This window comes from Tauraco erythrolophus, chromosome 2 (assembly GCF_009769465.1).
Source record: "Tauraco erythrolophus isolate bTauEry1 chromosome 2, bTauEry1.pri, whole genome shotgun sequence".
Classification (NCBI taxonomy): domain Eukaryota; kingdom Metazoa; phylum Chordata; class Aves; order Musophagiformes; family Musophagidae; genus Tauraco; species Tauraco erythrolophus.
The window spans coordinates 125,762,688-125,785,219 of record NC_141466.1 but is presented as its reverse complement, the minus strand read 5'-3'; the positions used below and the strand labels follow the sequence as shown (position 1 = coordinate 125,785,219).

Here is a 22,532-nt window from a genome sequence, read left to right as displayed (position 1 = left end):
TTTTAGCTAACAAAAGATTGCTTAGTCCTCAGGGTCAGAAATATTTTCAATTCCTGGGTACCTCAACTAACTTTCAACTATATGCTGGGACAAAGACTCGTCATGCATTTGTTCTTTATTGCTTTTCTTACTTCGCTGGTCTCAGAAGTGGGAGAAGCAGTGCAGTGAATCAAGGACTCCTTTACTTGATGATCGGATATCCAGAGCCCCGGGAGATGCTGTGGCAGGCATGTTTTGCATATCTTAGACAGATAGATCAGAAAAGTTTTCTAGTAGCATACAATGATGTATGCTGGAAAGGATCTTAGGAGGCCATGTAGTCCAACCTCCTCAGAAAAGCAAGTCCAATTCGAAAGGGCTGCATAGGAACTTGGCAAGTGTTGGATATCTTCACGGATGGAGATCTCACAACTCCTCTGCCTCTCTGTTCCTATATTTGATCAACTTCACGCTAAAAAATTATTTTTTTTAAATTAGTCAGAACTTCACATATTCTAATTTATGTAAGTCCTCTACGATCCTATCCCCGTGCACCACACACCATCACTAAGTAATATAACACTCGAATGCACAAATACAGAACAATCTATGTTAAGGAAGTTAGCATGTTTGCCAAGTAAAATGCACAAATTTGTCCAGCTTCCTCCATTGCAGTATCTACAAAACTTAATCATCAGCTCCTATTTATGACAGATATTGTGATATTTGTCACATTAGAAAGTTCATAGTGTTCTATTAGATAGAGACATTAGTCATGGTTCTGTACTTCCGGATGACACGAATTTTGATCAGAAACATCTGAGGGTCTTTTTTCAGAGGGAAGGAGGGATTGTTTTGGGCAAGTTATTTTTTCAGGGGTAGAGGAGGGTGGTTTTTAATATCATGCCTTCCTTCCCAGAGTTACATATGTGAAATAAGGCTTAATTTTTATTCAGTTTGGCATGACATGTCATACCTTTCAAGACTGTGAGGGAAAGAAAGTCTATTCGGACTTCCCCTACAGCAGAAATTCTTACACTCAGGCTACATTCAACTTCAGAATAGTTATTAGGAATAACATTCGTTTGAAAGCTGAAGATTCTGTTTTAGCAAGAAGTGATGAATAATTGTCTTTCATTATTTAGGGGAAATAATTATTATCAGTGATTATCAATTCTTCTTGGCAGGATAAAACAGCTAATACCTCTGAAGAGACCAAAGAATTGTGAAATAAAGGACTAGTTTGTAAAACAAAGCCTAGCAATTTTTTTTTTCCTGACATAAATTTACGCCCAACTTCAGATGATCAGTTAAAAATAAAGTGTCTTGAATCTCAAATTTGATTTTTTTCTCCCAGAATAAGGAAATAAAGACTAATAGCAAGTGAAAGGCCGCCTGCCCTCTGTTTATTCCTGTCCTTGGGATGTTCTATCTATGTAAAATCACTACAAACACCATTAAATTGGCTAGTACTGTAGTTGCTTTGTCTTGCTCTACAAGTGACAAAAACTAGAAAACACAAGTGAGCTTCACGCTAAACTAATGAAAGATGACATTAAAGTTTTCTGAAAATATCCTGTAATTCTGGTCCTTGTCCAAAAATATATTATGGGGTTTTAAGTTCAATAAAACATTTTATGATCTAGAATTAAAAAAAAAAATCCAGGATTCAGATGTGATTGGTTAATGATGCACAAATCACATGGAAAAATAGCTCACTGAAAAATTACATTGAAAATAAGCACTATACATAGAAGGAAAATGCCTACAAAATAGTTTAAGTTCATAATTCACATTAAATCTAAAACAAAAATTCAACTTTGTAGTGCAAGGACGCTAAGAAATTTCACTTGTCCTAAATGACAGTACAAAAACCACTCTCACCTTCTCCAACAAGACAGCATATCCCAAGCTTGAGAAGAGGAAAAGGAAACAACAAAAGTGCTGAAGACAAGCATGTTTTTTGAAAACAAATGCAGTATAGCTACATGAGCCTGACGTTGTCTGGGCCTAGATTTAGGGAAGCAAGAGAGGTAGAGCTTATTGACTGGAGAGAAGAAGCTAAAAGAAAAAAAGTGAAGTAAGGAAGTAGATGGAATTTTAGGTTGAAAAATTCTTGGATCACAGCCCACGGGTATTGTTGTTGCAATCTACGGATCTATTTAGTACAACATTCTTTGATTTTGCTCAAGAATTTAGAAGTTTAGATGAAAATCAAATACGTGCTTTCAGATGAAAGTCCCTGCCAATACTGCCCTACACAGTACTAGCCTGTCCGCTCAAACTCATTCTCAGAAGAATTGCATCTCAGAAGCCACGAAGTACAACCAGCCGTTCTGTTTTGCTTTCTCATTTATGTACATACTGTCATAAATAAAACTACTTCAGAGCTGCTGGGAGGAGAAGAAAAAAAGAAAAAGAACAAAAACCCCCACAGCTTTACAAAATGATTGTCTGTTAGTGTTTAAACACCATGCTCAGGCCTCAGTCGGATTCAAGACACGTAACGACTGACAACAGAAGCACATCAGAATTCGAACACTATGAAAAGCTCAAGACTCCAATCTCACACTTACGGCATTTATCACGTCCCTGCGATGCACCATGGGGTGCCTCCGTAAGAACAAATAATCTTCAGGGACGTGAAAACATCCTCCCAGTCCTCCACACTCTCCTTTCAAACCTCCAAAGTACCAACAGGAGCTACCCACTTGTACTCCATACTTAAATGCTCCGTGTTTTGGGTCTAACTATGCTAGACGGTGGAAGCATTGGGTGGAATACTGGATCACAGCAGAGTTATGGAAGTTGAGACAAGCATAAGGGTTTGCCATGGAGAAGGCTCAGTGGCTGAGCATGGAACGGGTGGAAGTAGCTCCTGCCCAACACCACTCACTTGCATGAAAGGTTGGTATTAGTGGGTGTGGTGTCAGAATGCGTGCTTGATAATATGATGTATTATTTGTAAATGCAGAAGAAAAATCTCATAGTCACATCTTGCTCAAAGTTAAGAATGTTACGGATTTTCCCATTTTCGAAAGGTTCCAGTGTTACTGATGAAAAAGGACCGCAAGTCCTCCATTACACAATTCATCAGCACAAGATCCTAATCTCCTACATTATCATGGCTAGGCAATAAATACAACTTTTATGCAGGCTTTTTACATCATTATCATCACTTTACAGGAAGAGATGAGAAAGTAATTTTCAGCAAGCAGGTCAGTGGAAGAAAAAGAAACAGAGCATTGATCTCTGAGCCAGTTTAGATATGTCATCTGCGTGGCCCTTGTTTGCCATAAAACTTCCACATCATTTACTCATCTCTTCTACTAATCCTGTTGGCACTCTAATCATTCTCGTAACTCTTCTTACCGTTATGCTATGTACAACCAACAACTTAATGAAAAATCTTGATGGTTCTATTATACAATGATACAGCTACTTAATAAATGACAAAGACAACCGCATTCCCCACTCTACATAGCTCTTCTTAGTAACCCTTCACAGTCATTAGAAATGATCCAGAAAACAGGAAAATTATTAGAGAGAAAATTAGAATTGTCTTATTCATGGACTCCTTGAAGCTACTGAACTGTAGAATCATAGAATCTTTTGGTTGGAAGAGACCCTCAGGATCATCGAGTCCAACCATTCACCCTGCATTGTCAGGGTCCCTAAACCATGTTCAACCACTGTACATACAGAACAAAATGTAAGACACTAAGGTACTTTTTTTTCTTTTAGTAATGGTAAAAGTCATACATATCTACTTGTTAATTCTAGGTCTGTGTACTTTAGGTAAGCCTGTAGTTGACAGGCTCTTTATTATAGTACACTAACATTTCTTGTCCAAAGTTAATGCAAAATTTCTTTAGTAAAAAACCCATGTTTCCTTAAAATTCTCATGCTTTTATAAGTCACATCTATTCCGTTACATATTTTCAAGCTAGGTAAAAAACTATTTAATGAACAATTAGATTTTCAAATAGAAGTTAAAAATTTTTTACACCACTAAATCACAAATCAAGTTCAGGACAATACTCAAAGCTCCCTATTTACAGTGGTGGAACAGCAAGCTGGGAACACAAACTCCAATGTTTCTATTACAGTCATAACAAATTACTGTCCAACAAAACATTATACAACATATGACTATTCAGCAATTGTTCTTTAAAAGCAAATTGTAAATTGAAAATACTAAGAAAAGTTAAAGAATATTTTTAAATCTTTGGAGTACGGATCGAGCTCTGACCAATCATATAGCACCCCCTGGCAGACATTTCTCATAGTCAACTGAAAAAAACAGGAGAACTTTCTACATTTTATCTTTCTATTCCATACTAAAAGAGAATGCAACTATTGGAGATAAGTGAATTAAAAAGGAATATACTAGCAAACTAGTTAACCTGCAGGAATTAAAATGATCCAGTGAAGAAGTCTGTTGCGCAGTTGCTAAAATAAATGCACAAATGAAAACAGATGAAAATTAATTTAACAAAGCTATTTTAAATGACAAAGTAACACCACTTATGCTTGTGTTGGGTCTAAAGAATACTAGCACTACTTCCCATGTTGCCACATTTTGACAGAGACAGCAACATGAATGGAAAAAAACCTGCACTCAGCATCAGAAGCATGTAAAAAAATTAACCTATCTCTCTCAGAGCACTACTATACAGATCCGTTCTTCATAACAAGAACTCAGAGTAAACTGTTGCTGGACATACCATTTCTTAACTACTTCCTGGAAGAAATCTCATTTTTCCATCAAGCAGCCTTTCCTGCTCCCTGGCAGATTTTGATTCAAAGCATCTTCTGGGTACTTCAGCCTGACCTTTTTTCCTGGCTAATTTGTAGCCATTCTATTGGCCGCACTTAGCTGTTCAGATTTCAGAACTGCATGTGAACCTACAATATCATGTCCAATTCCAGGGAGGATTTACATCATGTCTGGCCTTTTTTTTTTTTTTTTTATTGCTAGTGAAAAACATGCACTTAAGAGAGCTCATTTACTTTGCATATTCTGGAACAAAGATAGCAACTTCTACTGTTAAACATCTTCTATCTGAGATACACCTCTTAGTTTCCTAAAAACAGTGACGTAGTCAGATTAATCAAGCTTTCTAATCAAATCTCCAAAACCCTTGAGTTTCTCTCCAGATCTCTTTCATTCTCACCCTAAAAACAAAGGAACAAAACATGGTCTAAGCCACTGCTCTGAGCCACTGACTAAACCTTGTAGCACAGTTCCAGCAACATGTCAAATGTTTTTCTTAATGTAATAATAGTGAAGTGAAGGAGAGAACTGGGAGTGGGGTGAGGTTGGGGGGTTTGGAGGAGAGGCAGGCTAGGTAGGCAATACTGGCAGACAGGAAGACATACGGTGTCACTAGAAGTATGACAATCTGCATGACACTTAGCTAGAAAAGGCTCTCCATCGCTAAAGAATCCAAGCAGCCATAAGATAAAAGGGAATTTCCTTGCGCACACAAAATTGCTTAAAAAAAGCAAAACATGGTACAATTAAACCTATGGCCTGTTACAAGGGGAATGCCAAACCAACCTACAGTAGCACTTACTCTGTTCAACGTGATTTTAGTGATGACACTAAGTTATTCAAGATAACAAGAGGACTCGACTGAGGAAGGATTCTGAGTAACAACCTGACAAGAAAACATCAGATTTTATTCAGCAAGTCTCAAAATAATGAAAAAGAGGTAGTCTTTCACACAACCCATAGTTGTAAAGGTTTTTGCAGATGCTAGAAATTACTATGGGCTCAAGAGGAAACAACAATTTCATGGCAGAAAATGCCACCGATTACCTCTGATTACCTCCATGTATACAAGAACCAGTTTTGACTCAGGAACGTAGAGTCTGGGATAGCAAATGGAGTAGGGAAAGGGAAGTATGTATTTGCTCTGTTGTTATATTCTTCCTTGAACATAATTTGTGGCTACTCTTGCATTCCAGTTATCAAGTTGCATGGATCCACTGCAGCTGCTTTTGTACTTATCTAATATAACTTACTGAAGTACTTATGGTCACTTGCACATCATCAGAGTTAGAGGTACGAGTCTGCTGCATGAGTAGTTACCTTCCATCTCTTTCTCCTTGAAGACTTAACATTGTAAGCAATTGTAAGACGCTGTCTTACAGCATGTTATGTTTGTCAAATCAACTACTTTGCATCTACCGTAGGCTGAACGGAAAGATTCAGATGTAGTTTGGTTATTATTAGTGCAGGCACAGCCATCAACAACTCAAGATGTACCTCAACTCTGCGTTGTCCATCTACAGTAAAGTATACTTTTAGTATTTATAAGAGGTTGCACGATGCAGTAAATTAGCATTTCTAAACTGTAATTACATTTTTAACACTTCAATTGCACTTTAAAAGCAGTCTCTCTAGCACAGGGTAACACAGCTCCAGCATAAGCTAGTATGGGCTCCAGTACTGGCATAAATTAAGCTCTAGTATGGGCAGGAATTCTTAAATTCAGCTTTCTTGCAGACTCTAAGTAATACAGGCAGATCACATTTCAAGTTTTTTTAAAAAACACCCACTACACTGGAAAGCAACTAGATTTCTACAACAGTAGAAATCCCATTTCCTCACACACTTGGCAAACTGAAGACAAAGCAGGTGAGCCTTGACATAACCTTGATGTAGTTGAACAAATAACATGGTTTAAAACATTGTTTCAGTTTGGTACTTAGATATTTTGATAGTTCTGAGAGAATTATGGAGCGTGACCACAAAGCTGATGGTGCAACTTTCTTTGTAACTGATGAGAGGGAGAGCTCCAATCCTGCAAAACCAACCATGCAACCCTGTGGCCTTACAGCCATGTATAACACTACTCTTGCCTTCTCAGGTCTGGGAAAAGGGAGACAGAATAATGTGACTTCAAGAATATATTTTCCATGAGCAGCACAGAGAAGCCAGAATATGAGCATCCAGTTCTCCCCACTAATACTTATGGCGAGTACATGTCTAAGATTTGGGTTAGGGGGTTTTGGGGGGTTGGGTTTGGCTTTTTGTAATGAAGTTACTAAAAGTATTTTCCTGATGTTTGGCAATTACTTCAGCTCCTCACTTTACAGAGCTATTCAACAGTCACATAATTTCAAGTTAATTTACCCCCAATTCTCCATGCAAACCCTACCATAGTAATTGTAGCTAGCCTAATCAAAGAATCTCCCTTTTTTGGACATTTCTTAAGTTATTTCATGCAATAGCTCACTTCAGACGAGATCTTTTGCGGTTGCTTGGAAACAATATTCTCTTTAATTGTTTATGAAGCACGTTTAACTTTCCCCTCTCCTGGTAACACTGGAAAAAAAAAAATTACTTTCTTACATGTTACCTGTGAGACAGTTTCCAATTCCTTTTCAGCTATAGCAATCTCATGTAGTCACAGAGCAAGTTAACAGTTACCTTCCAACTCACTGATCAGAAGTCTATGTGTTACAAGACAAAATTTGCAAAAGACTGGTATGGAAATCAACATAGTATCTTCTGGAACTGATTTTTCAGGTTTTTGTTTGCTCTTGCTTGCTGTTGTGTTTTTGAAGAAAAAAATAATCAGATGTGCTACCATTAATGATTATATTGCAAAATTAAGGGTACTCAAGTCTTGGGAGAAACAAAAACTTTTAAGTTGCTCAAGCAATCTTTTCCCAGATGCCTCTCAGAATGGCTAATAATGAAGACTTAATGTAAGCTAGTACTGTTTTCCTCTGTATCCATTTTAGGCACTTAAATAGCATGCTGCCATCGCATCTTTTTTGAAAATGAAACTGAAGCACAAGACTGTAATAGTCAAATACCTCCTTTCCGTAAATCCAGTCACACATAGACTATCATTTATGCTAAGATCAAGCAATGAATTAGAGAGCATCTGTGAAGAATTCCTTTTTAAGTAATTTGCTCAATACTAAAAAGAATATCTGATAGAATCTCAGCCTCTGCTACTGTTTTTTTCAGCATATCCTTCAATTACCTGAATCTGAAATCATTTTTCCAGCAAAATATTCACAAAGTCTACACTCAAGTCTTAACAGTCACAGCCTGCTTCACAGCATCCATCCATTCCTAGAGCAGGTCCATCCTGTGCAATGGCTCAAGCATATAATTATTTAGGTGTGTGTTTCAGCATGCATAAACCTGGGTGAAAGCAGGGGGTGTAGGAAGCAGAGGGGGATTGGCAACTTTAATACCAATATTTTTTTAATTGACATTGCAACAGCAAATGGCACTTCTGCATCGACTTTACAATAGGAGTAACTTCACAATCCTGGTAATTGCTTTAATGTAAATTGTTTTGCTGAATAAAACTATGCCAAATGTGTGGAGGAGACAAAAAGAAATCACTGGTGTTTTGGCAGGTTTGTGAAAATATATTAGCTGGGATTATTCTTCTGAAGTTTCTTCAACGTAAATTCATAGTCAGGGTTAGGTAAACAAAACTGGGAATGGTCGTCCTTATTTTTAAACCATAATGAGTAGATTTGCTCTGACTAAGGTACATTTTAGCTAGTAAGATATCATCTGGCAATTAATGTTACAATCTAGTCATCTCTAACAACAGAAACGCACTAGTACTAGATACAGTGGAAACTTTTGTGCATGCAAACAGTATTAGTCAAGAAACTTTCCTTCTAGAGTATTTCCTACACATAAGTAGCAACTACTTTATCACCAAAAAAAAAAAAAAGTCAAAAAAAACCCCACAACACCACAAAAACACCCCTCTTTCCAGAGTCACAGAAATTAAGGTGTTCTGCTTAACTGAGCCCAAAAGTTGTTCTGCAAATGCTGTTTTGGACAGCAGATGGATAGGGCAGAAGTTTCAGTCATGTGGAACTAGAAATCAAAACTTTCTGTTCCAAATGAAATGTGTCATGAGTATGAAAATTGATATGATCAAGTAAAATGGTGCCACTGTTTCAGGGGTTACAATTAAGCATCAAGTATTAGCAACTTCGAACTGCAATTTCTGGATGTTTATCTACATTTAGAACTAGATCAAATAAAAGCCTTAAGAGGAGCCCTGGCTTTCAGTCTCCGGTTTAGGTACTACTCGTGTATTTTATGCAGTAATACTGTTTACTGTAAAACAAAGAAACGTTCTATAATCTTCTGTGTTCTCCTTCTCCTTTAAGTAATGATCTCTAATTTCTTTCCTGCATAACTTCAACAGGAAGGTTAGGGCAGGCTTTCACATATATCAAACTACAGACTAGTAGTAACGGCACTTTCCAAAAGGGACGGGGGACTGAAGAAGAGAAGGAAGGGGACCCATATCCTCCTTTCCAAGGGTAAGCACACTAATTTTTACCCTAGTTTATAGATGGTGTATCAATATAACACAATCACTTCTTTCATTTTAAGAAAACAAGTTTTTGTAAGAGACCTGACTACTGCTAATATACAGTATAATCTAAGTCCATTTTCTGAGTTGGGTTATTAGAGTATATTCCATGAAGCAAAGCCTACATAGGTTAAAAAAGTAGGTAAATGAATCTGATGGTCTGTTTAGACCAGAGCAGTTCTGGACAAAGACTCAGGGATGCATGTAACTACAGAATCTGACAGTCAAACTGGCACCTGCTGAATTTAGATACACGGCTAGTTGGTGCTTTTAGGATCCAAGATGGATCACAACTGGAGACTTGCAGGACTGAGATGTTAAAGAGCCTATGTTTCAGAAAGAGAAGTCCTTCATTGGATTTAATCCTAGAATCACAAATTCACTTGAATTAGATGTTGCTAAAATGCAGCTGAAGTAATAGTTTATATTTTTTTTCTATTTAGATACTTAATAGAAAATTAATAAACTTAAACCATTCTTATAGACCATAATACCATAAGCTAGTTGAATGTTAAGAACAGTGAAGTGATGTACACCTCAAAATATGAGGAACCATTTAAAATTACTCTGTCCTGTTCTTCCTACTGATACCACCAGTTTACTCACTTGTAGCCATGATACCTGGAGGACATGCTGGTATCCCGTGATCAACTGCCCATCTGTAAGCTCCTTCACCAACTAAAAAGCTAGGAGACACAGAAGAGGGAGTTTAAACAAAACCATATAACAAATCCCCCTTTTCTTGCAATTATTTTTTTCTATTTGGTTTGGTCATTTTAAAATTGTTAGCTGTCTACATTTCACAGAAATGTCAGCTATCATTACATTTGGCAACCTTACGTAGTTTCATTAAAAGACTATGCAGCTCTGACATTAAGTTCAGTATTGGACAAAAACATGTGCTATTAAATCTCAAATTAATTACCAAATAGCACCAGCTTTTAATTGCAGCTCAAACAGGACGGAGCCATATAGAGTCTTGCTCTCTGTAACAACTTCGTAAGATCCTGAAGACCAACAACATGGGATGAATGAGGTGAGAATGGTATTTCCAGTAAAGTCAGCCAATGCCACAGGGATATCAAAGTGTCCTTTGAGAAGTACAACGCAAGCTAAAAATAAGCCTTATTTAGAAGGATAAAAGTCTATCTCATGGAGTTTTATCAAGCATTTGCAAAGGAGTCAAGTCTACCGAAATTTTAATATACTTGCAAAAAACCCCAACAATTTCAGATGTTCTCTAGTCAGTACTGAACATTTTACAGTAGCAAGACAGCACACGCTGCCTGACAAAGAATGATTGCAAAATATTATACACAGACATGTATATTTTAGGGGGGGGAAAAGCCTCAGTTATCTATACTATTTCTCCTTAAATAAATTAATCTGATTCTCTGAAAAGGGGAATGTGGTAGTTGGAAATCACACATTTTCAGAAAGCTGCTGCACAACAGTTCCAGCAACAGCAACGCAGTAAAATACTGCTATTTCCAATCTTAACTTCATATCCTCCTTTTGAAATAAGAATAAAACAACTGCCTAACGGACACATGAAGTAAAGACTGAGTACTTACAGAAATTTTAAAACATTTTACAGAATTGCCAGAATTACAAATATGAGGCTAAAGAAATTATTTCAGCTACAAAGAAGTCCCTGGGGCCACACAGCACTACAACTTCCGAGAACGTTATTGATATAGCAAATTTGTTGACATTAATGCTGTTGGAAGTTTTCTTGACAGTGCAATATCTGACACCTGCAGCTTTCAGCATGTAGTATTCTGAGGTGGTATTTTCTATCTTCTCTCTAACTTAACCAATACAAGAGGTGTGTCCAGTCTTTCTTTACATAAGTCTCCAAAAAACAAAAGCTGATCTAGATGAGAATTTGAATTGTTAAATACATATTTCTTACCATTGTTATTGCAGCTCCAGATAAATATTGTTCATGTTGCAGGATACTGTAGAATAAATTACTGAGTATTTTGGGAGAACTCAAGCATCTCCCATTAGGTAAGCTAGTGCTCAAGAAACAACCTGTCGCTTTCATTAACACAAGAGAAATGCAAACCATAGTCAAATCTAATTATGTAGTATACTCCATTGACTAAAAACAAACACAAAAGAAAAGATGGGTTTGATCTTTAAAAGAAAAGTTTTCTATCAATAACACATTCTCCAGAAGTAAATAAGAACCTCCTGTTGCATAAAACAATCTACACAGAGAGGAAGGGTATGTGGAGAAAGTATCAACCTCAAAAATTAGCAGTTTTATATATAACTTGAATAGCATAGATCAGTCAGAAACACTGCATTTCACAAGCAATCTCACAATTGCCTTTGTAATAGCTAAAAACACAGTAAGTCACTAGTATTTATGAAGAGTGCAAAAAAAAGCACCCAAGAACGTCTCAAAACTTGAGTAACGTGAATTTCACTTCGCTCACACTTGCATCCTTAATTCCTAGATTCCTGTCCCTTCTATAAGACAGGCATAAAGTATTTTCCAGTTCTGGTTCCTAAGAATGGTTAGATTAGTTGAAGCGGACATCTCCTGATGGCATCTAATTGAGGACCCACAACATCAGAGAGATCATTCAGTTTTTAAAAAATTTTTTCAGTTCAGATGTCTTGAAAGGACAGCATAATCACAGGAAAGTTAAACAGTTTGCAAGGAAAAAAAAAAGTCAGGATCTCAGTGCTCTGTTGTCTGTACTACCTATACTGTATCCCCTATAAATTGATATTGAATTAGTTGGCAAAAGACTCATAAGACACACAGCATGAACTCAGTACTGCAGGTAGTTAAATAAGTATAATCTAAGCAAGACTAAACAGTTTTTACATTCTCCAAAAAGGCCCGTTCTGTGATCCGGTTCGGCACACAGCCACACATACAATTGTACTGGCCATGGACGGTAGGGTGGCGAGAGGGTGGGAACTGCTTTAGTTGCCAAGAGAATCATCCATGTAGCCACGTAGAAAAGCTGCAGCAGGCAAGAATGAGCAGGGCAATACTTTGAAGCTGACACAAAAACAAAACTACCTCTAAACAGCTACCACCAAGCTTCATTTATTGGGGGAGAGGAAAAACAGGGAATAAAGCCAGCGGGCTATAGAAGGTGGCCAAAACCCCACCAAGTCTCAAAAGCCCTTAGGCTAATTCAAAACACAGTTTTCAAAAGTGGGGGCGGGGGGAGGGAACGATCAAAAACAAAGGATGAGTTTGTGCTCTGCTACTCTGAAAGTTGGTTCTGCACAAACAAGATAAAAAGATCTTTCTTCCAAATACATCACACGAAGAGTACAGTCTCAGAACACACAGAAGATGAAAACGTCCTCCCAGCAAGGAGCTGATGCTTGGACGCACTTTCCAATACCAGACAAACTAGACCATATTAATGGAAAATGCAAGTAAAAGTCTCTAAAAATTATCTTTTTAGGCAATTTTCTCCAAGAACATGGTTATCCTGGTGCTATTTGCTCCAAACAGGACCATTTAATATGGGCTATAGAGAGACAGGCCACACCAAGCTAGGCAGAAGTGGCAGAAGGAGGCCAGGTTCATTAAAGACAGTCAAGGCGATCCTGAATATAAGAGACTCACTTTGTAACATTTATTATAAAATGCACCAATCACTCCGAAATCACTGTTACAAAGAAGAAATTTGAAGTGAAGAATATTCTGAAGAAATACAGAACAGAGGAAAAAAGGTGGTGCAAGTCTTCACTCCAGGCACACTCTTGACTACGCACTGCCCTACAAGCGACACGCTGTACATATCCTGCCTGCAGCACTGTAAAACCGTGAAGCAATTATAGTTCCCTGCATACCCACAGGGGAGGGGGAAACAACCCTAAGAAGGGATTCTTTCCCATATGGTTTACTATTAATACTGAAAAAGGGATACTGACATGAACTTAGATATGAGTAGTATCAAGGAGTTCTAAGAAAGGAGAGATTTAGGAGTATTTTTCTCATCCTGAAATTCTTATGTATCTACACTTGGTAGCAAACAGATGTAAATAAGCCTTTTTACCTTAGGAGGGTCAAGGTTTCAGCATAAGAAATAAAAAAAAAAATCTTCAAACTTATTGCTACAAAACATCTAATCCATTACTCTGCGATCAAAGACCACTTCCAAAGATCCACCCAATACGTAATTGTGCAATTGTAATAGTGCTTTCTTTTGTAAAGCTATACAATGAACGGGAATATCTCATACGATAATACGTAACATTTACAAGTTCAGTATTTTCTGTTCCTGCATACATGGGCAGAGAAAATCCTGACAACATCCAGCTGAATAAAACAGGACAGAAAGATGTAAGGACCTTAGAAGTTTTAACAAATTCACTCATGCATTCAGAGATTCTCTACTTTAAACTTTTTAAATTTTAATTTGGATAGCATGATTCTGTGTTTTAAACAAGACAAGAAGATATTGATTCAGAATGACACACCCTACAGAGTAATTCGCAGCAAATTGGATACATCAGTTAGGACACTTGATCACTCCTTCCCAATAAGCTTACCATCTCAGAATAAGTTAATTCACACTCATTAGAATTTCTTCTACTGAAAATTAGAAATTTACCACTTTCAATCACTCTTGAACTGTCACTATAAAAACAGGTGCTGAACAGGAGTAAACAGGCCAAAGTAACTGTCTCCATATACACTTTTATAGACAAGATAATGCTCCGTAACGCCACTTTTACTAATGTCATAGTTTCCAAATTATTCTTGTGTGGTCATGTGCCAAATATTCTGGCCAGAAAACATTAAGCTAGCTTAGATCACGCTACAGAAACAGTCTCTACCACTATGTTTCTTTAACAAGACAGATTCTTAGGCTAAGCAGCATTTGGAAGAGATTCTCCAATACACTATTTGCCCACAAGAAACAGGGTGAAACTTGCATACCTTTACAAATAAAAATCAGTTACTAACATCCTGACACTGGGTAGCAATGCCGAAATACAGTTACTTTCTTGTCATTTGACTACATATACTCCCAGCTTGTACAGGAGTACATTTCAGTCCCAAAAAAAGAATGTGTTATGCCAAACCCTGCCAGAAAGGCAAGGCATGAAGTTGTCAACAGTCATCACCTACAATGAACATGAGCTCCACCATTCTGAACTTGGGATACCCTGTGTGTACAGAAGCATCTACCAAAACAAGTCTAAAGCACTACCCACAATATCCCACTAATACAGTTTGTTCACAGGGTAACTAATTTTCCCGAGTAAAATATACGTTCAAAGTCCAGAATGTAAAAAAGGAAATTAAAATATGTATTAGGTAACTCAAGTCCACAACATTAGCACAACAAACTGTATGTGTTGGCTCTGAAGACAGATCACCTCTCGCCTTGAGAGTTTGAGCTCCCCAGTCTTTAGAAGTAGAGCTTGCACAGTGTTTGAAAGATTTAGTCTTGTCCTTGGAGGGAAAGAAGATATAGTTTCTTTTCCATTCAGTTATTTTTGAAAAAATAGCAGCATAAACTAGATCATGAAGTTACAGCAAACATACTAAAGTGCCCAAGCGCTCTTCCTTACAACAACTGAAACTCAAGTTCCTATTCCTTAGCAAATGCCTCCTCTGGGGGAAAAAAAAAAAGTTATCTCATTAACTACAGTTATTCTTTTTTTTCCTCATCAAAGAAAAGAGTTTTAAATGCAAAATTTGCTTCTTGATGGTTTGGTTTCAGGGTGGCTTTTTTCATCTATGAACTTCCTTTGCAGCATAACAAAACACTGCAATAGTGCTTTACTCAGTTTAAACTGAAATATTATATCATCCAGGTACAGACTATTTGGCTAATTTTATAGAATAAGAGCAACACAGTAAGGAAAATAAAATTTGTGACCCTAAACATACATATTTTAAACTACATAAATGCTCGTTTAATATGTCTGCAAATACCATTAGTTAGCAAAGGGTAGCAAATTTCTGCAGCAGGTAAGATAACTGAGGATAGCGTCAATATGAACGAATCATTCAAGTTCTCTGCTTGTTGATTTAAGCTGCTAATGAAAATAAGATGGTTTTAAGAGCAATCAATTCTGACACATTTCTTGGATTCTTCCCAAAATGATGCAATAATATTTAAAGTTGTTATGCATTTAATAGTTACCTTTTCCATCTAAGTATTATAGCCATCTCAATAAAGAAGTGTATGTTTTCATTATTGTTGTAAATATTACTAAAGTTATCTTTAAAATAACGTCCCATTTTGGCTAAGTTACTAAACACTACACATTTGCATGCTACAGCTACAAAATAAAGCCACAAAGACAGATGGTAAAGTAGGATTCTTTTATATACTTGTTAAAAACTACCTTGCTTTTTTTAAAGGTAGACAGAGGCAAAGGCAGTAGAATTTTATTTTAATCTTGATGTATTTAGGGATTTTTTTCAAAAAGCTACAGTAAAAAACATAAGAATTCAGTATGACGTAACTGGAAATAATCACACAGTCAGAAATTATCACAAAATGATGTTGCCATCTATTTACAAAACTTCTTTCTGCCCACAGCTTCATCAAGTGTAAAAGACGTTTCAAGATCAGAGAACAATGCTTAACTTCTTTTTAAAGGCACACTATTGCTGGTATGTAAAACAGCACCAGCCTTCCTGGAATAAGATATAACCTTCAAACATTGCATGCAGTAGAGATGAAAGACCAAAGTAAAGTCAAGCAGAACAAAACAATTACCAAGGTGGAATTCTGCCAGCAGAGAGTTTTCCCTTCTGCCCTTCACACAACAATCTATTTGCAACTGAAACTGGATTCTTGATTCCTGAAAAGAAAAATTAGCAAAAAATGGGAACGAAACATTAAAATATTTTTCCACGTAGCACTGTAGTGTTCATTTTGGCATGGAAGTCAGCTCCCTTTAATTTCCAAGGCTTTGCCAATTCATGAAGGGACACCTTGTGGTGTTATGTTTCAATTTAATAACAACTTTATCAGTTTTCCCTTCACATGTCCTATCAGTGGTGACAAGGCCTTCTAATCACAACCTCTCCCCTTAAAAAAACAACAACAACAACAACAACAAAAACACACACAAAAAAACCCTGAAATATTAGATTTGACCTCCTACCACAGAAATCTCAAATTAAATCTGTGGTATTCTACAGGCCAAAGATGTTTTATGAGCATTAATTTTTCAGGATGGAAAGAGCTTTCATTTGGATCTATCTGGCCAGAACAGGGATTATAGGATTCAGACTTAGCTTTCTCTCTCTCCCTCATTTCCTCATTCCCCATGGTTGGAAGGATACATGTTGTAACAAACAAGCCTTGAAACACTTAATTTTACTATTTATTTTAGATTTATATCTACATGAGGAAATTATTACCATGGTTTAGAACTATTCTAGGATAAAGAACAAAGCTTGAAATGTTGTCAGAAAAGCCATTCAATAGTAACAGTTAAGGCCCTTCAATGTACTTATGACAAAACCTCAACAATCTCTATTTGGGACTGTATACCTATATTTGTTTGGTACTAGAAGCTAAAACTAGACAAAAAAAGAAAAAGAGAGAAGTACGTTAGTTCTCAGATTAAGTAAGTCCCATCTGCAAATGTACCTAACCTTATAACAGCATCGTGCAAAATAAATCCGAATGTAACTCATCATATGAGAGAAATTATAATGAAAAAAATCTACAGTATATAGAAATTTTATGTCCCAAGCAAACAGCTTGACAGATGAGCATCTACTCCCGTTCTCAAAAATACATGAGAGGCTCCAGTTTGGAGGCTAGGACCCTGCACAGCCTTCTGACACTACAGAGGAAACTTTGGTCCCTTAGGACCCTAATATGACCAACTTAACCAAGAAACCAAAATACTAATTGACCTTATGATAGAATTACATATCAGTAAGTTCTTCGAGGAGACAGAGGACAAACACAAAGCCTAATTTAAAATGCTTGTAATCTTTTTTTTTTTTATAAAGTTATCATTCTACAAATTCATCTGAGCAAACTCACTCCCACTGCGAATACTGCATAGAACCACATGATCGTTCTGCATTAAAGGATTATCAGGGAACTAATAAGACAATATGTTAAACAAAGCACATGAACACAAAAAAGCATTTCAGGAAACAGGAATGCCTCCCTCGTTTTTAAAGGCGACAGAATTCATTTAAACCGGGCAGTATTTACAATGTCGTGTGTCTCCCCGAAAGTAACAAAAAAGAACAAAATTGATCTTTGCACTTAAATCAGTAGTTAGCTTTATAATACATAGTTAACATACCACTCAGTGCTCCAACTGCTCCAAAATTTAATGACTTTCCATCCATTATACTGGCATCACACTCTATCTCACCCAGAAGGTTTAGGTTAGACCCCAATCCTGCATTTGTAAAAGGAGAATCCTAAAAATAAGAACAAAATACTGTAAGGCCACATCCATAACAGACTAGATAAAAACCTTTGTATAACTGATCTGATGACGCTGATTTTGGTACAGTGCACTTTTTTATTCTAGTAATTTAATCTTCCACGACAAAAACAACAGCAACTTGAACAGGGTATCTCACATTACTACAACGGGTATCTTACATCCTCTATAGGGTGTGATACAGCTCAAGTGTAATAACGCACTAACACAAAAACCAATCATCCCACTATTTAAGATGATCGCTTATATGCAAGCAAAAACCTTTCAACGTGACTGAAAATCTCTTCCTCCCTCCCTCAAAATACACACTTCATTTGGTTCCTAAGCCATCGGTCTGTTTAAGTAACATCTAATGATCATTGCGTAGACCACAGTCTACCTTTGAAACTCCTAAGTACGACACGGAAGCAAAACGGAACTGCACTTTTCCTGAACATTTTAAGCCTATGATTGCAGCTCCGCATGCAGAAATTAACAATCAGCAGAAGTAACAACTCACTTCGTAAAATTTCTGTTTGATCATCAGCATAAGGATAGTCATTACTGTGGTCTGGAAGTCTCTTGAATAAAAACCGAGATGCATTTCACTGAAAGCATGGCACATTTAATCAACTAATTTAAAACCTAACTCTTATTTTATCAGCACCTTCTGCAGCTTTTTGCAAATTCAAGGTTCTCAAAGAAGTTTTGCATGCTAGAATTAAAACCACCTATTTTTACCCTCCTGTTTCGTCAGAGCATCCCTGTGACTTTAAAACCCCAAAGTTTCAAAGCAGCACAGCTCAGGAGCCGCACTGCCAGCTCAATATAATCCCCTCTTTCTAGACGCAAGCATGAAACGGAGTATAGGATAAAGAAGAGAACAGCCCAGAACAGCCAAACAGCAAAATTTCAGAGAGATGCTGCATGCTTTCAGAGTTTCATATCTGTTTTAATTACAACAGCATAACAACCTGATGTGACAAAGAAAATGGTTGCCTAGACCACATGTGAACATGTGACATTAGATGGTCACACTGTTACAGAATATGTACTATAAGCTGAATCAGGAAACAAATCTGCTGGAAACAGCTCAAAGTTCTGTCTTAAGTGTTAAGTGAACTGTTTCTTTTTTGGGCATACAAGAAAACAAAAGAAAGAGTGAGAACGCAGAAATTAAAAATAAATTGGATGTTAGTCAGTTAGCTTCTCATAACTTTCACATGAGTAAGTAGTTGAGTAAATTCAAAACCTGTTTGTAAGATGTTGATTTTAATTTAGATATTTAAAGTGTTCTTAGTGTTTGAGTCACCAACATGCAATCTTCCTGAAGAATCATGAATACATAATACATTATTAACACAATCATGAAAACGACTGTAATCTCTCCCACGTTCATTTTACACTACTCATCTTTATTTTCTGCTTTTTCCTTCGGCATCCAGGAAGCAGCCCAAGATTTTATCCCATTCTATTTTGTCCCACACTACAGCTCACAGGAAAGAAGTAACTTTGAAAAGATGTTTAGGATAATGAAACATTTGCAGTTTAGTGCACAGGCAATAACTTTCCCTAGAAGGGGAGGGAGGGGGGAAAATGATTTGTAAAAGGCTACCAAGATGATGGCCTTGAAAAGGTGGAAGACTGCAGAGCAGACGCTGGCTTAACTGACTTCATTGCTCCCCAGGCTCTACAAGTCTGAAGAAAATTAAGTCAGCGAATTTTAGTACAAAAGGAGCAGAGAAATGATGGAAGGAATCTGAACGCGAATGGTGAAAGGTACTTGGAGGACAAAGCAAAAACAGGAATGCATTAAGATGAACAATACTTACTCCTAGTGCTGTCCAAGTTCCTTGCTCAAGGGTAACCAGACTGCATCGACCTGCAAGCCTGGAGACAAATTTCTAATGTTCTGTTCCAAAAACATTCACTCAGTGCATAATACTCAAAAGCATTAGCAAAGAGGAAGAACTTTGTGCTCTACAGATCTGTCACCGCCACAAAGCAAAGCCAGCTGTTATCTTAAAAGCAGGTATCATGGCCAAATAGAGGGAGTAAGACGGACCTATCAGAACAGAAGTCCTAATAACACTGTCCAGGATCCTTCTGCAGTCAAGACACAAAGCTCTGTATCATCTGATAAATATAATAATCAAAAGAAGGTAGGGAAAAAATACAGGATATAGAGTGGCACTAGTTCACTTTATTTCTAAAAACCTGGATGTGCTTGATGCTTTGGCATAGCACCTTCACTGGCACAACATCAAGGATGCACCAAGAGACAACTTATTCAGAGGACCTCAAGACAAAGGGAATGCCACCTGTTTCTCCCTATAAAATATTTATCAGAATATTACAGAATATTAGATAAGTAAGAACTCTACACCAACAAAATTGTAGATGCCTCTTTGGTTGCGTAACTCATTCATTTTAGGACTCGGAATCTTAACAGTACGATCAGTCAAAACATGAGTAACCTCTCCAGTAAAAGACAGACCTAATCCCAAGCACCTGTTGAAAGTTTCTATGGAGCATTACTTCACTTTCCAATTGGACTGCACTCAATTAAGAAGATGGTCTCAGAATTGCCAAGAGGAAGATGGTCTACTCTAACTTCACAGATCTGAAAGGCGATGCGATAACAGCTTTAGACAGTGCAGGAACAGGGTGTGAACGCATGGAATTTCTGATACCTACCTGAGTGTCTCTGAGACGAGATACAAAGTCTTTGAAATGAGGCAAGGAATAGCCTTTATAAAAAACGGAAACAGAAATTCACACCTACTTTATGAACAGGCAAGGACAGGCAACACACCACATAAATACATCTCTTTCAAAACATGAATCTCTGCAAAGCCTGACCAAAAGATTTCAAGACTGATACACAAATGGAGCAATACAACTTCTGAAAATTAAGGTGTATTTTGAAAGGAAAATTCAAAACCTCCAAGGAATGCAGAAGTATTATGAAAACAGAAGCGCACATGCTCTCAAAGGGGGAAGAAAATAAACTGAGCTAACTGAAGCAGTCTCTTCACACACTTGGACAGAAAAATGCAGAACTGGATGACCACCATAGGATGGGGAAGAACCCAATCAAATGTGTATCCAAGAAGAGGGAAGAAGGGAAAGGAGGAAAAGGTTTTGAATACAGAAGGAAGGTATCTTCAGGAATATACTTTTTTAAAAAACACAAGCAGAGATCAGCCTTTACATTTCCAAGGAGACTGAAAAAAAGACAAGCAAACCAAGCATGAGCTTTGCCTGTTAACAGCAAGACCTACTACCATAGAAAAGTAAAAAAGAAGAGGGAAAAGACAAACAAATGGCTATTCAAAGCATTTTAACAAAACACAAGCTTTTGATTATGCGAAAAATACTAGACTATCTGGCAACTACTCCACCAGTGAGGTATCTCCAACTTGCAATGTAAACCTGTGACAAAGGAAATAATACAAAGCTTTAAGACATGAAACGAGTTTCATTTTCCCAAGTTAGCCCATTTTGTAAAAACTCTCAAGCTACTGAGAGTATAGTTTTTATTTTTAGAATTCTTTTTTACTTCAAGATGTATTTATAAATGTTCTGGCAGCAAATGCAGGCATGCTGAAGTTTCTAGCTGTGGTCAAAGTTGGAATGCTTGAAGAAGTTACTCAACACTCTAACAATAATAGTCCTGAACTACATCTAGGTAAATAGTTAAAATATTCAATTTTCAACACACATTAAAGAACATTCCATCCATCTTTGATATAGTTTTGGCTATGGTTTTCTTGCAACTTTTAAAAGGAATTCAAAGTCTACAGGCATTTCTTTTTACACACCGCAACTCTAAAATATATTTTTCTGAGGGAATTTAGTGACAAGAAGTAATAGTCTACAAGGATGAGTCACATCCCTTTCAATTAAACCAACAAAAATGTTTTTAAAGAACACTTTTGTCACAGATTACTGTTAGCCACTCTGCTGCAAAACATCATAGTATTGCTTTTAACAAGAATTAACAACTTCCAGTTCATTACCCATTAAAAGTTCATCTATGGTGACTTCCTTAATACAAGACTGCTGGCACCGTGCTTTTCTCTTTAAAGAGAAGTCCCTGGGACTAAGGTTGTATATTCAAAAATCTTTATTATCATAAAACTAATAAATAAAAAAAAAAACAATTCAACAACAAACAAGTCCTTTCACTGCAAAATTTTGCTGACAGCCACACAAACCCACTGCTTGAGTATTCTAACAGGTTCAAAATATCCTTTGTGATGATCAACAACGACAATGAAAAAAAATGCAAAGTAAATTGAGCAATTTTAGTATCAAGGAGATCAAAATCCAAAATGTGAGGTCCACTTCCCCATCAGTCATATTAATTTCCAATTTAAATGATGTTCATAAAGAACATTCTACTGAAGTCAGATTAAAGAAATCAGTGATCTATACATAGTATTAATAAACTTAGACTAAACTTTGAAAAAGTTTGAAATCATCATCCTTTACAACAAATTTATCTCCAGTACCTGACTTTCTGAAGGGCTCTACAGGCAAAGAAAAGCTTGAAATTGCACATTGTTCTCATAAAAACAATCAGCATGTGGTTTTGTTGAAAACTTCAAGTTTTAAGGGGGTGTATGGAGGGGGACCTCCCTCTTCCCCCAAAAAAGCTGCCCAAATCCCTTTGTGTTTCAAGAGAAACACGGACTTCATGTGGTGGCTGATAGTAAGAGTGCAAAAAGAAACAGTACTGCGATTTACACAGTGTAAATGATG

General features: G+C 36.9%; 1 protein-coding gene across 4 annotated transcripts in view; it reads right to left on the bottom strand.

Annotated features, from left to right (window-relative positions):
- TASP1 (taspase 1) overlaps positions 1–22,532 on the bottom strand; it is a 91,710-nt gene that overhangs the window by 57,982 nt on the left and 11,196 nt on the right. For 3 of the 4 annotated variants that reach the window (XM_086631882.1, XM_086631883.1, XM_086631885.1), the window contains 3 exons: positions 17,640–17,760; positions 16,082–16,166; positions 9,963–10,042 (listed from right to left, as the gene is read on the bottom strand). In XM_086631882.1, the coding sequence (XP_086488008.1) occupies positions 9,963–10,042; positions 16,082–16,166; positions 17,640–17,760 (286 nt within the window). The remainder of the gene's footprint in view (positions 1–9,962; positions 10,043–16,081; positions 16,167–17,639; positions 17,761–22,532) is intronic. The other variant, XM_086631884.1, reaches the window with a different exon arrangement.